At 46.2% G+C, this 15,570-nt stretch overlaps 1 protein-coding gene across 1 annotated transcript in view; it reads left to right on the plus strand.

The window, feature by feature from the left end:
- The first annotated feature begins 6,118 nt into the window (after nt 1–6,118).
- Nucleotides 6,119–15,570, plus strand: part of SESN2 (sestrin 2) — a 24,878-nt gene continuing 15,426 nt past the window's right edge. The window contains exon 1 of the mRNA XM_007935892.1: nt 6,119–6,205. Within this exon, the coding sequence (XP_007934083.1) occupies nt 6,119–6,205 (87 nt within the window). The remainder of the gene's footprint in view (nt 6,206–15,570) is intronic.

The raw sequence follows: 15,570 nt of genomic DNA on the forward strand, positions 1-15,570 counted from the left end.
CGTACTTCTTCCATAACAGATTTGTTCATTATTATGGCAGTCCATGGTATATTCAATATTCTTCACTAACACCATAATTCCAAAACATCAATTCTTCTTTGGTCTTCCTTAGTCATTGCCCAGCTTTCACATGCCAATGAGGAGACTGGAAATATCATAGTTTGGGTCAGGCACATTTTAGTCCTCAAGGTGAGTTGACATCTTTGCTTTTGAACACTTTAAAGAGATCTTTTATAGCAGATTTGCCCAATGGAGTATGTCTTTTCATTCCCTGACTGTTGCTTCCATGGGTGTTGATTGTGGATCCAGGTAAAATGAAATCTTTGATTAATGTTTTCTCCATTTATTGTAATATTGCTTATTGGTCCAGTTGTGAGGGTTTTAGTTTTCTTTGTTTTGAGGTATAATCCATACTGAAGCCTGTAGTCTTGGCTCTTCATCAGTAAGTACTTCAAGTCATCTTCACTTTTAGCAAGCAAGGTTATGTCATCTGCACATCTCACGTTGCTAATGAGTCTTCCTTCAACCCTAATGCCACGTTTTTCTTTATATAGTCCAGCTTCTCGGATTATTTGTTCAGCACACATATTGAATAAGTACAGCAGAAGGATACAACCCTGATGCACAGCCTTCCTGATTTTAAACCCACAGTATCCCTTTGTTCTGTTTGAATGACTGCCTCTCAGTCTATGTACAGGTTCCTTATGAGCACAGCTAAGTGTTTGGGAATTCCCATTCTTTGCAATGTTATCCATAATTTGTTATGATCCACACAGTGAATGCCTTTGCATAGTCAGTAAAACACAGGTAAACATCTTTCTGGTATTCTCTGCTTTTAGCCAAGATCCATCTAACATAAGCGATGATATCCCTTATTCCATGTCCTCTTCTGATTCTGGCTTGAACGTCTGGCAGTTCTCTGTCCATTTACTGCTGCAACTATCTTTTAATTATATTTGGCAAAATTGTATTTGTGTGTGGTATTAATGATATTATTCAATAATTTCTGCATTCTGTTAGATCACCTTTCTTTGTAATGGGCACAGGTATGGAGCTCTTCCAGTCGGTTGGCCAGAATAGACGAGTGAGTGTCACTGGGCTAGACAATTTAAAATAAGAACAACACTTACTCTGCATCAAGCCTTGCTAAGGGATTTGTGTGCATCAGTTTTCATCCTCATAACAGCCCTGTGAGGTACACTTTATAGCCCATTAGACAGGCGGAAACAGGTTCTGAGAAGTGAAGTGACTTGCCCAGGTTCACATAGAAAGAGTTGAAACTATAACTTTCAACTCAGATATTCTAACTCCAAACCCAGCTGTGGTTTTTTTTTTTTTCTTTTTTCTGTAGCAGAACAGAAGTCTTTTGGGGGTGGGGTGAGGTGGGACAAGATGGTGGCAATGGACAGGGGCACTGTTCCAGGAACAGGCCGAAGAGTAGCTCTCTGGGGAGGTACAGGGCCTCTAAGGGTGGAAAGGAAAGTGTAAAATGAAGGAGTAAGCCAAACAAATGGGCTGTGCATCGGGGCTGTAAAGTCTTTGGGGACTCTGATCCCTGTTGGCAACAGAGGAATTCCCTGCAACCACACTGTCTTTATCTAGCTGTTGCCTAGCTTTTTTGCAAGACCTCCTTTTGGCGAAAAAGAACCTGACAAAGCCTATAAACTCAAAACTGTTTGGAATGACCCTCACGCCACCCTTTACAAGCCCGTTCCTGCTGAGCTGTAGCAGAGTCCGGCCTGCAGGGGGCGCTGAGGGCTCACTCACAAAACACTCGGTGGCACTCAAGGCATCACCCTAAAACTCCCAGCCGGTCAGTTTTCATATTTTATTTTTTAAGAGGCGTGAGCTTTTTCAAATTTGAAAGTTTCTGTCCTCGGAATTCAATCGAGGAAACAATTACAAGTATTACCCAACACAAGTACTCTCCACTTTCGCTCTAAAGATTAGAGCTAATTTTTACAAATGGGATCGTAAAAACTAGGAAAAAACCAAAATCATCTTGGGTCATAAAGCTAAAAACTTTACACCTGAGTTTCCTGATTGCCGGGCAGTACTCCTTCGTTCCATTTTACCCAGGAGACAGTTGGCTTCAACTCCGAGGGTCTGTGGAGACTGGCCCCTAACGCACAGAACTTCAGGAGACAATTCCAAGTGTGGTTTTAAAGCTTGACAGTTCCAGACCTGCCAGCAAGGTGAGGAAGTACCTCCTTCGGCACCTTGCACAAAGCTTGCTTAATGAATGAATTTGTGAACAAACCATGGAGGGTGGGTCTCTTTTGACTTTTTCAAACCACATGAGATTGGGTTTCTTTCTTAAAATATGCCCCAGGGCTGGAATTGTGTTCTGAGATGGGGGTGGGAGTGAGGAGAAACAAGAACAAGATGAAGAATTCAAAAGATGACATCTGGACTAGATAAATCACGGCCCCAGGAAGGGTCAAGATACAGGTCATTACAGTAAAATGACCCCAGAATATGGGATTTGAAAATTAATCGATGAAGAATGAAAACAGAACAGGTGAGGAATCCCCTTAAGGTCATAATCTGAGAGAAGATCTGAAACTAAAGAAACCTCAGAAACATTTTAAGCCAAAACTAGATGTATCTTCATGACTAGAATGTGATTGAGGAATAAAAAAGCTTTGGCCAATCAGTGACCTGAAGACAGCTCATTCAGTACAGTATGGCAACAGGAGGAGATCTTTGCTGAACCCAAAATACAAGATGATGATGAGAGGGAAACAAAAGGCATGGAAGAGGGAGCAGTGTGTCTAGCCTGTGTCACCGGGCCATGCTTCACTGGGCTGGGAGTTTCACTGCTGGATTTTCAGAGCCCAGCACAGTACCTGGTATACACTTATCAGTTGCCATATCTGACTCATAGCAAGCTCATGTGTGTCACTGAAGAACTGTGCTCCATATGGTTTTCAATGGCTGACTTTTTGGAAGTGGATTGTCAGGTCTTTCTTCTAAGGCACCTCTAAGTGGGCTCAAACTACAAATCTTTCAGTTAGCAACCAAGCAGGTTAACCGTTTGCACCACTCAAGGACTCCCAGCATACACTAGATGCTCAATAAATATTTACTGAATGAAAGAAGGAGGGAAGGAGACTGAGCCCTAACCAGCAGGTTTGCCCCGCAGTTCCATGATTCACCTTTTCACTGGTTCCTTTTGCTCAGATTCCAGTTTTCCTAGTCACCTTCGGATGATAACTTGGCTTTTCATGGAGCCTCTCCCACAAGAAGGGATGTGCTGGTCAATCAAGTATAAGCCATCTGACAGCTGTTTCTTGCTCTCAATTAATACATTGGAATTTTGCTTTAAGTATCAGTTTCTTGTACCAGCCTGCCTCTTACATGTTCATTTCCATCTCTTATTAGTGGCACAGTGGTGTTTCTACTTTGGAGTCATTCCTGCCTGGGTTGGAAACCTTGCTCAGAGTGAGTTATCTGACCTTGGTCAACATACTTCTTGAGCCTCAGTATCCACATCTGTCAAATGGGAGCATGTCAACCTCAGGAAGTTGTGAGAGTTACATGAGACAACAGATGTATCCCGGACCAATATTAGTGTCCCTGCCTCTTCCAGTCTTTCCTTCCTTGGAGACTGGGTCACAAAAGAGCACACACTTTAGAATATCAGTCTCTCTGCTTTTTCTTCTCACAAAATTGCTAACTTTGTAAGTAAACCCATGGGGATAATTTGGTCACTTCCTTGAAGATTCTACAGAGGAGAGTAATTAAAAAATTCATCACTTCAATATTTACTGAGGATCCACTTCATGCTAGTACGTTATATAGAGATAATTAGACAGTTTCTGGCTTAAAGGAGCTCTCTGATAGCCTGATACTATGTAGAAGATACTATGTGACTCTGGACAAACAATTTTTCCTTTTTGAGCTTGTTCCCCCACTTTGTAAAAGTGTTTGATAACTTTTCCATTGTTAGTTGGAGGAGAGGGTTAAGACATAGACATGATAACAAGGCTGTATCCATTCTAGAAACCAGTGAAGTAAAAAGGCAGAAACAATGTGGTGTAGGAGTTAAGGAGTAGAAGAGATTAGTTTCAGCTGGTTTAAAGAAGCAACATCTTCTGGAGGAAGTGGTAGTTGGAAGCCTTCATGCAGGCCACAAACACAAAATGAAGGCATTGAATTCTGGGTAGGATTTCAGTAGGCAGAGATTTGCAAAGAGAACTATTAGAAGAAAAGCTTGAAGGTCAAACAAGGAACATGGGTGAGGCAAGTAAATGGAAAGGTAAATTGAGGCAGGTCTTGAATGGCAGTCTAGGGGGTTGACATTTACTCTATAGCTGATGAAAAACCACTAAAGCTTTTTCATCTGGACATTGACATAACAAAGTAGACTTTTTTTCAATGAAAATTGAATCCAACAAAGTTGTTAAGAGGGGGAATTCAATTCAAAGAAAGATTCAGCTACCAAGGACATACTATTGGCAGGACATTGTGCTAGTGGGCATAGGGCAGAAGACAAAGATGTCAAAATATGGACCCTGCCCTTAATGAACTTATAATCAGAAGGGTCAGATGACAGATGTACACAAAAAAATTACAATGCAAAGTAGAGTGTGAATAAAGTACAGACTCACCCCAAGTGCCTTCGGAACTCAAGAGAGGATGAAAATAATTTCCTTCTCCGAAAAGGCTGGAGACAGGACATAAGTCAGATGCTCATCTTTGGAACCAGAATCCTAGACTCGGAGTATCGGAAAGGACATTAGAAGTCATACAGTCCACCCCTACTCCAGGATCCATATCGAGAGTAAACAATGACTTTAAAATTGAAACAAAAAGAGTGACTCAAGAAAATCTATGAAGGCTCTGTGTGAAGACAACAGGAGAGAACAGCTTTGAGGTTCTTAGATGTTGACAGCATGACTTCCTTGCAAAGGGAGAGCTGAAGGCCAGGAATTAGGTGAGATCAGGGAGGCAGAGTGTGCCTGGAGAGAAGAGAGACGAAAACAGAAACTTGGGAAACACCCACGTTTCAGGGGTGGGAGGAGAAAGCGAAGTCAGGAGCCAGAGAGTGAGATGAGACCCAGCACAACACTTTGTCGCAAAGTTTCAAGAAGGTGGCTGGCAGGGATAGAAGACAGGACCTGAAGTCCCAAGGGAGCAAAGGGGAAACTGCCCCAAGTGGGGATTGATGTTAGACATAGGTTGCCAATGACATTTCAAAGAATGAAGGCTTTTTCCAGACACTCAACAAAGACGTGGTTTCCCTATGTCTGGTACTTTTGAAGGTGGTGTCCCCCTGGAGGCTTGGGGAATAGGGGTGTGGCTTCTCACCTCCAAAGATCTGATGTTCAGCTCTATAATTAGCACCAATGGATAAAGTGGGCTAAACCTCTCCTAACCAGTCCCTCCAGGAACTAAAAAGTTGGAGGACTCACTTGGGAGGGATTTCACATCTGGCTCTCCGGTCCACCCCGGTTAAGTCCCGTTTCATCATGCAGTCCTAATGACTGTTCCAGCCGTCACTCTCGTCTGGTATTGCCTGTGCTCTGACTAAACCCGCTTGCAAAAGTTTGCAGCATTCGTCTGGGCCAGACTACAGCTCCCAGAGTTCCCGGACGCTCCCCGGTGCCGATTGGCCGAGTAGTCAGGTCCAGAGGGCGGTCTCTCCTCCGCCTCCCCGGGAAACAAGCATCTGATTGGCTGTGGCGCGGAGGTTTTGTGTCCCGCCCTCCCCTGGGGACCGCAGCGGGCAGAGCTGCGCTGCTAGTGTCAGAGCGGAGCAAGCACTGGCAGTTCCGCGGCGGTGATGCTGAGGAGCGCTGGGTTCACCAGCAACCTTGGCCACTGCGGACTTTAGAGGCGCTCCGGGCCGTGAAAATCTCCGCGCCGCGGCCAATCGTAGGAGCCCGAAGCCATTCACCATTCCAGAAGCCGGACTGGGGGACACAGACCAGCGCAGCAGCGGCAGCTCTCGGATTCTGGGCTTTCGGAGCGTTCTGGAACCCCGAGAGGTACCTCGGGGTTCTAGAACTTCCCGTGCTGCCCCAGGTCTCGGCTTCCTGCGTGCTTCTCTCCAAATCCCCGCTCTGGTGCACAGGTCCTCGGCGAGCTGCGGCTCGGTTTTGGCGCACACACCATGATCGTTGCGGACTCAGAGTGCCGCGCGGAGCTACAGGGCTACCTGTCGTTCCCCCGGGGCGGCGGCGGCGCTGGGGCCGGAGAGGTAAGCAGAGGCCGAGCGACGCCACTTTTCTCTTGAAGCCTGAGCCGTGTCTGAACCTCGGGCAGTCCCGAGATAAGTCTGTGCACCCCCGGGCCTCGGGGGAGGGGAGTGAAGAGCGTAACCCAGGAGTAGGGTTGCATCAACTGGCAGCCTCGGCCCTCGTCCCCCTTTCCCCCTCCCCCGGAGTTGTGCAGCCCTCCCTTGGCTCCCTCGGACCCCTGGCCAATGAAAAGGGAGCCTTCTCGTGGTTTTCTAGTGTTAGGTCTCTCTTTGAGAGCGTCTTCAAGTCCAGGCAAATCCCGGCCGGAGCGGCCCTACCACTCCTCCTCCCCGCCCCCTTCCGCAGAGTCCCTTCCTCTTGGCGGGGGCAGGCGGGCAGAGGACTCTTTTTAGGATACCTTCCCGCTCCGATTCCCCAGTGCAGACCGTGGGACACCTGGGACTGGCCCGCAAAGGGCGAGTTGGCCCCCCTCCCCGCACCACTGCTTTTCTGCACCTCTCCCCCCGCCCCCCCATTCGGAGGAGGGGCGGTCGGCCTTAGAGAGGGGGCGGGGCCTGTGGGCTCTCTGGGGGCTTGGCTGGCTGCCTGTTTCCCGGGCCCGCAGCCAAAAAGCTTCAAGGAGAGGGGCTTGAGGGGGTGGGGGGACACACCCAGGCTGTGGCGCCCCAAGTTTAGCGCAGATTAGGCTGCGCCCTTCTAAGTGGTCTGATGGCCCAGAAGTTTGTTTGGAAAGGATCTCCTTCCCCACTAGGCAGTGCCCGAAGGAGCATAGCAATGAGGCCAGGAATAAAGTTGGGCCTTATTTAACGAACAAATTAGTCCTCTTATTCCACGACTAGCGATAAAGGACCTACTGGCTGTCAGGCACCCGAGCCCTGGTGGCGCAGTAATTAAAGCGCTCGTCTGCGGACCGAAAGGTCGGATGTTCGAACCCATTAGCCCCTCTGTGGGAGAAAGATGTGGTAGTCTGCTTCCATAAATATTTACACCCTTGGAAACCCTATACGAAAAAAACCAAACTCACTGCCATTGAGTCAATTCTGACTCACAGCGACCCCCTTTGGGTTTCCAAGGCGGTAAATCTTTATGGAAGTAGACCCCCCAGTCTTCTTTCCGCGGTGGAAACCCCATAGGGGTTCCTATAGTTCTACTCTGTCCTATAGATTCGCTGAGTTGAAATTGACCCAATGGAAGCGAGTTTGGTTTATTTTTGGTTTAGACGCCAGGCCTGCTTTTGCTCTGAATCCTTGAAACTAAACCACCAAAATACAAGTTGTACTACAGCCCCGTTTTACAGGATGAGAAAATTGAGGCCTAGGAGGGCGTTAGGGAGAGATTTCCTTCTCTAAGTCACCCAGGGAGCTCATTCTTTGGCCTGGGTGTACCTAGGATTTCAGAGTGTGCTTGGCACTTCAGTGAGTTTTGCTTGTTTATTTTGTTTCCACGCAGCTTAGAGCAGGTGTATTGGGGTTGGGAGAGAAGTGCTAGTCCTGAGCTGTGTGAGTAGGAAAATTTCTGCCCTTCTCTGAGCAACATGGTTTCTGAGGCTCCTAGCTTTAGCAGAAGATGGTTTGTGTCCCAGGTTTCTGTTACCTTGATTTTAACCCTCTTTGGTGGTGCAGTGGTTAAGAGCTCAGCTGCTAATCCTAGGGACTGTTCTACTCTGCCCTGTAGGGTCACTGAATCAGACAGAATTGACTCGCGGGCAGTGACAGTGGGTTTGGTCTGGAATCTTTATGGTGCCACATCTTTTTCCTGCAGATGGCTAGTGGGGTAGAATCGGAGACCTTAAAGTTAGCCAAATGCTTAAGCATTACCCTATGGGTCGGTTCTGCTTTGCCCTATAGAGTTGCTATGAGTCAGAATCAACTCCATGGTGACGGGTTTGATTTTTCTATTTGGACCATGATTTAGGAACTCCATGGGGATTAATGATTCTCACTCTTTTTTTTTTTGTAATTTTTATTGTGATTTGGGTGAAAGTTTACAGAGCAAATTCATTTTCCATACAACAGTTCACGCACATTTTGTTTCATGACGTTGACTGCAATTCCCCACAACGTAACATCTTTCTTCCCACTTCCTCCCTGTTGTTACCTCTTCCCTCTGTCCTTCTTTTCTGTGTACTCCTGGCTCCTAAGCTATCTCCTGTGCAAATACTACCCTTCTGTTCTCCCACAATTGATCGTTCAATGAGTGTATCTACCTGAGGTAAATGTTCACCCTATGTTGTTTGTTGTTATATGCCATCAAGTTGGACCCAACTCATAGCGACCCCTCCTTGAGTTTCCAAGGCAGTATCGTTGTGGAAGTAGATTGCCCACCCTATATGCCTGTCAGTTGTTTGGCTGGAAGCCACAGGAGTGAGTTCGATTCCAGACCTGAAGAGTTACTAGTGGCCATAGTCTCAGGGGTCTCACCAGGCTTTATCATAACAGTAAACCTGGTCTTTTTTATGATTTGGAGTTGTGTTCCACATTGTTCTCCCACTCTATCCAGGATCTCCTGCACTGATCCCTTTCTGAGTGGTTGGCAGTGGTAGCTGGGCACCATCTAGTTCTTCTGGTTTCATGGTCATACAGGCTGAGGTTTGCATGGTCCACTATTCCCTTGGACTAACTGTTTCCATGCATCTTTGTTTTTTTTTCATTCTCCTTTGCTCTGAATGAGGAAAGACCAACTGTTGTATCTAGATGGCCGCTTGCAAGCTTTTAAGACCCCAATCGCTACTTACCAAAGTAGGATGTAGAGCAATGTTTTCATGTAGTATGGTATGCCAGTTGCGCTTGATGTCCCCTGTGACCATGGTCCTGAGCCTACAGGTCCAACTACTCACTCCCTCAGGGTAGTTGGCTATGGCTAAGAAGTTACCATAACTTTGCCCCTTGTTAGCTCTATTATAAATATATGGACATTCCTACAGCACATACAAATACATATGTAGAAATATTGTCTGCCAACCTTAATAAACCCTACTCTTGCTCCTTATCAGCTATGTGACTTTGACCAAGTCATTTTGCTCTCTTGAATCTGTTTCTTTCTTTGTAAAAATTGAAAATAATGTTATTACTGAGAGTACACAGATGCTGGAGCCAGAGAGAGCTGGCTTCATGTCCCAGCCCTCCCACTTACTTGCTGTGTGATCTTGGCCAAATAATCACCTTCTCTGATCCACAACTTCTTCACACGGACATTCAATAGTATCCGTGAGTGATGATTGGGAGAATTAACTGAGAATACCAGTGAAGACAGAAGTGCAGTGCCTGAAACATAGTGACTCTGTCAGACATGCTAATTAATGTGAGAATGTAGCCATGACATTTCCCTTTCCTCAATGCCTCATAATAAGCCTGAGCTTACCCTCCTCAGAGTCATGCATCTCTCTCTGGGACAGTGCCTGGAAAGTGGCCTGGGGAGAAAGAAGTGCCTCAGGTGGTTGGGGCAGGCTGTGAGGGAGTGGCCTTTAGATGGAAACCACATGTAAGCAGTGGGGAAAGTTGATGGTGTTTGGTAAGAAAAGAGGACCTTGGGAATGAGGTGTGTGCTTAAGCAGAATCCGTAGAAGATAGCAGGGTGCTGTTGATCTTACAGAGCCTGGTTCTCAAGGCCCTATTAAAGATGTGCAGCCCCCTCAACTTCTCATCACTTCACCACACTCTTTCAGGGGTCAAGGTCTTAACATGTGCGTATCTCCAGAAAGTTCCAACGGCTTCACTCTAGTGTTGGTAATATGTTTTCAGAGCCTTACTGGGTTATTGAATTACTTCCTCAAACCAAGGTTCAGTCTAGTTTAATCATGGCTGATGAAGCGACATCAGAAGGAACCTTAATTTTTTAAATGTGGGTGAACCAGAACACTAACCAGAACCAGAAAATTACGGCTGAAGACTTGCAAAACTTCTCTCACTCTTAGAAAACAAGGGCAGTGTTCACGTTGTATAGCAACCTAATCTCTTAAACAACTGAGTCTGAAACAATGGTGCCCAGCTCAAAGGTGGCAGCCCACCACACTGCTTTGAATGTGTGTTGCTCTCCACAGCCCTAGCAGTAATCCAGTGTCACACATTAGGGCAGTGCCTAAGGCATTTCACTGCTAGCCAGAAGGTTGGTGGTTAAACAGCCACTTTGCAGAAGGAAGACCAGACAGTCTACTTCCGTAAAGATTTACCCCCTCGGGTCTTTGTGAGTCGGAATCAACTCAATGGCAGTGGGTTTTGTTTTATGCCTATTCCAAGTCTCCCATTCCAAGACTTGGGCCCATAATTTTTCCCATTCTGTTTAACATTCCAGATCACCCAAATTTTAAAAATTGGGTCTGTTCTGGTTTTACTTCACCAGCCATGACTGAACTAGTTTGGACTGGTTCAAAGCCCTACTTGAACATCACTTCCTTGGGGAATTTTTTCCTCCCTATCAGATAAGTTCCTTTTGCATACACACTTCCAGTCCCCCTTCCCCTGCCTAGGAGCTTTTATCCCAGTTGTAGTGAAACGGTTGTGTAATTAGGCATTTCTTGTCTGTCTCCCTTGCTCCACTAGAAACACCCAGAGGCAGGGACCCCACCCTGCAGGTCTCATCACCTGCCCAGCACTGTTCTTAGCACCTAATAGGTGCTCATAACTATTTGCCCCATGATGACTTAGCCGACCCTTGTGAACTGTGCGGGCTTTGAAGTCAGATTTGAGCTTCTGCTTATCTGGAATAGGACCTTTCAGAGCCTCAGTGACCTATCTTTAAAGAAGGGATAACAAGACATATTTCCCAGGTTGTGAGGAGCCAGCAAGACTGATGTGTAAAGCGCTTAGTGACCAGCTCTGGTGGCGTACAAGTGTATAACACTCCCCCCTTCTATCCAAGACTGGATATATGGGCTTCATGGCTGTGTCTTCTTCTCAGGTATAAGTCCAGGCAAGTATGTGCTTAGGTGACCAGAGCAGCCAGACTGTCATGGGGCTTTTCCCCTCCCCAGCCAGCAGAGTGACCTAGCAGGTGCCTGTAACAGAGTCCTGTTGGGAATCAGAGGCTGAAGCTAAGCAGGAAGCGAATGTAGCTGAAGCCAGACTGAGCTGGGTCCACCTCTCCAAGCCTGGGTCCACTCTAAGAGTCTGTAGTAGTGGAGTGAAAGCTAGACAGACCTAGGTTCAAACCTCATTTTGGCCACTTCTCACCAAAAATACCCAAATCTGTTGCCATCGAATCGATTCTGACGATTAAGTAGAACCTGTGTACAGTGCCTGAGTTAATATAGAAGTTTAGTGTGAGCTTAAGCCAGGAGCCAGTCACTGAACTGAGGTGATTATCCCCTTTTTACAACTTGTTCAAAGGCCTCTGTATTGACTGACTGCCCGACTTGTTCCTGCTGCCCCATGTGACCTCCTCAGTGGGAACTATAGGAATAGTCGTCATTGGTCCTCCCTCTGCCTCACACTAGCTGTATTCCTTGGGCCCAGCGCCTGCCCTCTCTGGGCTTCATTTTCTTCATGTGTAGAGTAGAGGTGGGGATCATGCTTTCGTCTGATGTGCGGCAACCGCACTGCCCAATTATGGTGGCTCTTAACTAGCGTGGCTGTTTCAATTTAGATTAATTCGTAGTTTTTCAGTCATACTAGTCACATTTCAAATGCTCATCTACAGTGGCTAAAAACTCCCTTATCTGGTGGACACTGCAGATGTAGAACGTTGTATCATTGCAGAATGTTCTGTTGGACAGTGTGTTACACTGGGGTAATGACAGGAAACTAGATTCAGTGTGTATCCTCAAGATGAGAAACAACAGTGTGACAGGTGCTGTGATTGAGGGCAGTCGATTTTGGGCCATGGGCAGAGAGAAGAAGCCTCTTACTCCTGAGGAACCCCAGATACAAAAGCCTTGAGGCTTGTAGAACAGTGAGAAGTTTAGAGAATGAGAATCTTAGCTCTGTCTCCTCTTTCCCGACTGACATGGTGTGAGTAACTTGATTTGACCTCTCTGAGCCATAATCCTCATCTGTAAAACGAAGGCAATAGTAGTAGTTCCTAGAGGTCCCTGGGGGCCACAAATGATTAAGGGCCCAGCTGCTAATCAAAAGGTTGGCAGTTTGAACCCATCAAGAGGCAACTTGCAAGAAAGGCCTAGTGATCTGCTTGCTAAAGATTACAGCCATGAATACCCCACGGAGTGCAGCTCTACTGTGCAACATATGGGGTCCCCATGAGTTGGAATCAACTTGACAGTAACTGGTTAATTAATTCACTAGTAGCTTCCTCCTTGAAAGTGTAGGCAGTATATGTGAAGTAAATGCTTAGCCAACGGTAGCCAGGGCTGTTACTTGCTGTTATTATTACCGACTCCCTACTCTAGGAATAGGAATCCCTGGGTGGTGCAAAACATTAAGACTGATGGCTCAAACTCACCCAGAGATGCCTTGGAAAACAGACCTGATGATCCTTTAGAGCAGTTTTCCTTTGCACACATGGATCCCCTTGACTAGGGTGAACTCAACACCAACTAACAACTCCAGGAATGGGAGTTAGGAGGTGTCATCTTTTGGCAATGGGACCCTGCCCTATCTGTTTTTCATTGAGTTCTGGGTGTCAGTGCTAGAAAATCATCAGGGTATTAGACCCATGGATTGTTGTTACGTGCCATCGAATCAGACCCAACTCATAGCGACCCCTCCTTGGGTTTCCGAGGCAGTATCACTACAGAAGTAGATTGCTCAGCCTTCCTTCTGAGGAGTGGCTGGTGGGTAGCCATGGATTAGAATCTACTTGGTTTTGCCTTCAGGGTCTTGTATGAGCTGTTCCTTCTGCCTTGAATGCTGCTCCTCGCCCCCCCCCTCGCCCCTGCGGAACTGTACAAGCCCTACTGTCTTCTCATCATTTAGGTATCAGCTCAAAGATACCTCTTCAGGAACTTTCTCTGTCTACTCAAGCTAAAATACTGCACACCCCACTCCATCACAATACTACTGCATTGCTGTATTTCATTTACTTTATAGAAATTATAATTTGAAATCCTATTCATCAATTGTTGGTCTTTATATTGTTTGCTTGTCTTTACTTACATTATAATGTAAATTCTGTGCAGGCTGAGACTATGTTTTCATAGCTACATTTCTGGCTACCTGGCAAATAGTAATAAAAAATTTGTCAGATGAATAAATTAATTATGGTTCCACCAGGGAAAGCACTTAGCACAATGCTTTGTACTCGGAAAAAATGATCAATAAATAGTACAAAACTATGGTCCTCCACCTTGTCTGGATATCATGCTGGAGCCCTGCCCCAGACCAATTAAATTAGAGTTGCTGGGAGTGAGACCCGGGCATCAGTGGGTTTGTTTTTTTTTTTTTTTTAAAGCTTCTCCAAGGTTTCTGATACAATCACTTTTCACTCACTGCCATCGAGTCGATTCTGATTCATAGCAACTCCCACTGGATTTCTAAGGCTGTAAATCTTTACAGAATAGATCGCCCCATCTTCCTTCCATGGAGCGGCTGGTGGGTTTGAACTGCTGACTTTCTGGTTAGCAGCCAGATGCCTTATCCACTATGTCACCAGAGCTCTAATACAGTAGTAGTCCCTCCTTATTCATGATTTCACTTTCTGTGGTTTCAGTTACCCGTGGTCTAAAAATATTTAAATTGCACACTGTTCTGAGTAGTGTGGTGATATCTCATGCCCTGTGTTTCTCCTCCACTGGGCACAGGCCTGGAAAACACAATTGGGTGAGTGGCTGTGCTGCACCCTGCCTGCCTAAGACAGGTTAATGTTGCCTGCCCGGAACACCCGGGGTACCTGTTACGTATAAGGAAAAAATAGCATGTATAGGGATCATTACCATCCATGGTTTCACGCATCCACTGGAGGTCTTGGAACTATCCCCTGTGGATAAGAGTGGACTACTATGTACAGTCTGAGTTGAGAAGCTTTGTTTGAAATAACGAGGTTAATGATAGCTGACTTTTATTAAGAGCATACACTGACATAGGTACTGAGCTAAGCAGTATCTCATTCGATCTCATGACTGCTCGTGAGAGTAGGTACTTTTATCCATTACTTGGTGAGGAAGCTGAGGTTCACATAGCTAGCAGATAGCAAGTATAGAGTTGTAATTTGAGCCCAGGCAGTTTGTGTCCAGAGCCTGTCTTTTCACTGCACTCTACTATGATTATAGTATTATTAATAATAGCTGTCATTGTTATTAGGGCCTAAAAATGTTGGTGGCTCCATTCCCTTCACTTACAGCCCAGCGGAACTTAGTTCCTTCCCTTGGCAGCTCAGGGGAAGATTTTGCAGCAAGAAGGGAACCCAAGGCTCTGCTCGCTACACCTCCTAGCACCTCTAGTGGGCTCTTCCTGGCTCCCCTACAGTCCTGCCCCACCCTGCTGGTTTCTGTCTGTCCTCAGCTCCCCTGAGGGGGAGGCCCAGTTAGTGGAGTCAGCAATCCTTATCTCCCAGACTCTGCTGCTGGGCTTTTTCCCTTTGGTCAGAGAGGAGGAAAGCTGAAAAGGGAATGCTTGCAGATTGTGGTGGTTATTACACTGGACTTGGACCAGCTTGGCCTGGTAAATCCCAGGAGTGTGGACTGAAAGGGGCCCAAGTAGTCAGCCTAGCCACCTTCTTTGTCTGGCATTGAGGCTCAGAGAATCTGAGTTACTTTCCCAAGTCTGGATTTTAATGTAAGAGGGGGCTGTCCCTGACAGTGAGGGGCATGATGACTCTGGTTTGGGCCAGTGCTAAGATGACCCTTCTGCTGCCCCTCCCGGTCCCAATTAAGAAAACAAGTGAATTAAAAAAAAAAAAAATTCCTTGAATCCCATTCTAGGACTAAGACAAGGAGATTCATTGAGTACATGGCTTAAATACATGCAGAGAGGAACACTCCTCCCACATGTCAAGAGTAGCTGCTCCCATCAGTCTTGCACACCCTGCTTCAATTCCTTCCGTACCTCTCTGCTTTCTTCGTTCAGACTAGTCATGAATGGCCTGACCCTGCTTTCAACAAAATATAGTCTGGTAGTAAGGAGACTTAAAACAGATAATTGGAAGGTAGTGTTTTCATGAATGAAAACCCTGGAAATTGTGGGGTCATAGAAGAGGGGCCTCCTGAAGGCCAGGAAAAGTTTCCCAGACCCTGAGGTACTGTAAGAGTTAGCTCTCACATAGAGAGGTGCATGGGAGGTACAGACAACAAAGATGAACCCTTTTGCATATACAGTACTATGTTCTCAGTGAACACAATCATTGATCTACGGGGGGGGGGGAGGAAAGATAGGTAGACAGGCTAAACGATTAGGTATGTCTATGCAGGGGGAAGTGTGCCCATGACCCTGCATAAGGTTGGCAGACAATGTTTCTTCAAGTGTATTTGTATGTTCTG

The sequence above is a fragment of the Orycteropus afer genome, unplaced genomic scaffold (genome assembly GCF_000298275.1).
Source record: "Orycteropus afer afer isolate SDZICR_OR568_19922 unplaced genomic scaffold, OryAfe1.0 scaffold00031, whole genome shotgun sequence".
NCBI classification, from domain to species: Eukaryota; Metazoa; Chordata; class Mammalia; order Tubulidentata; family Orycteropodidae; genus Orycteropus; species Orycteropus afer.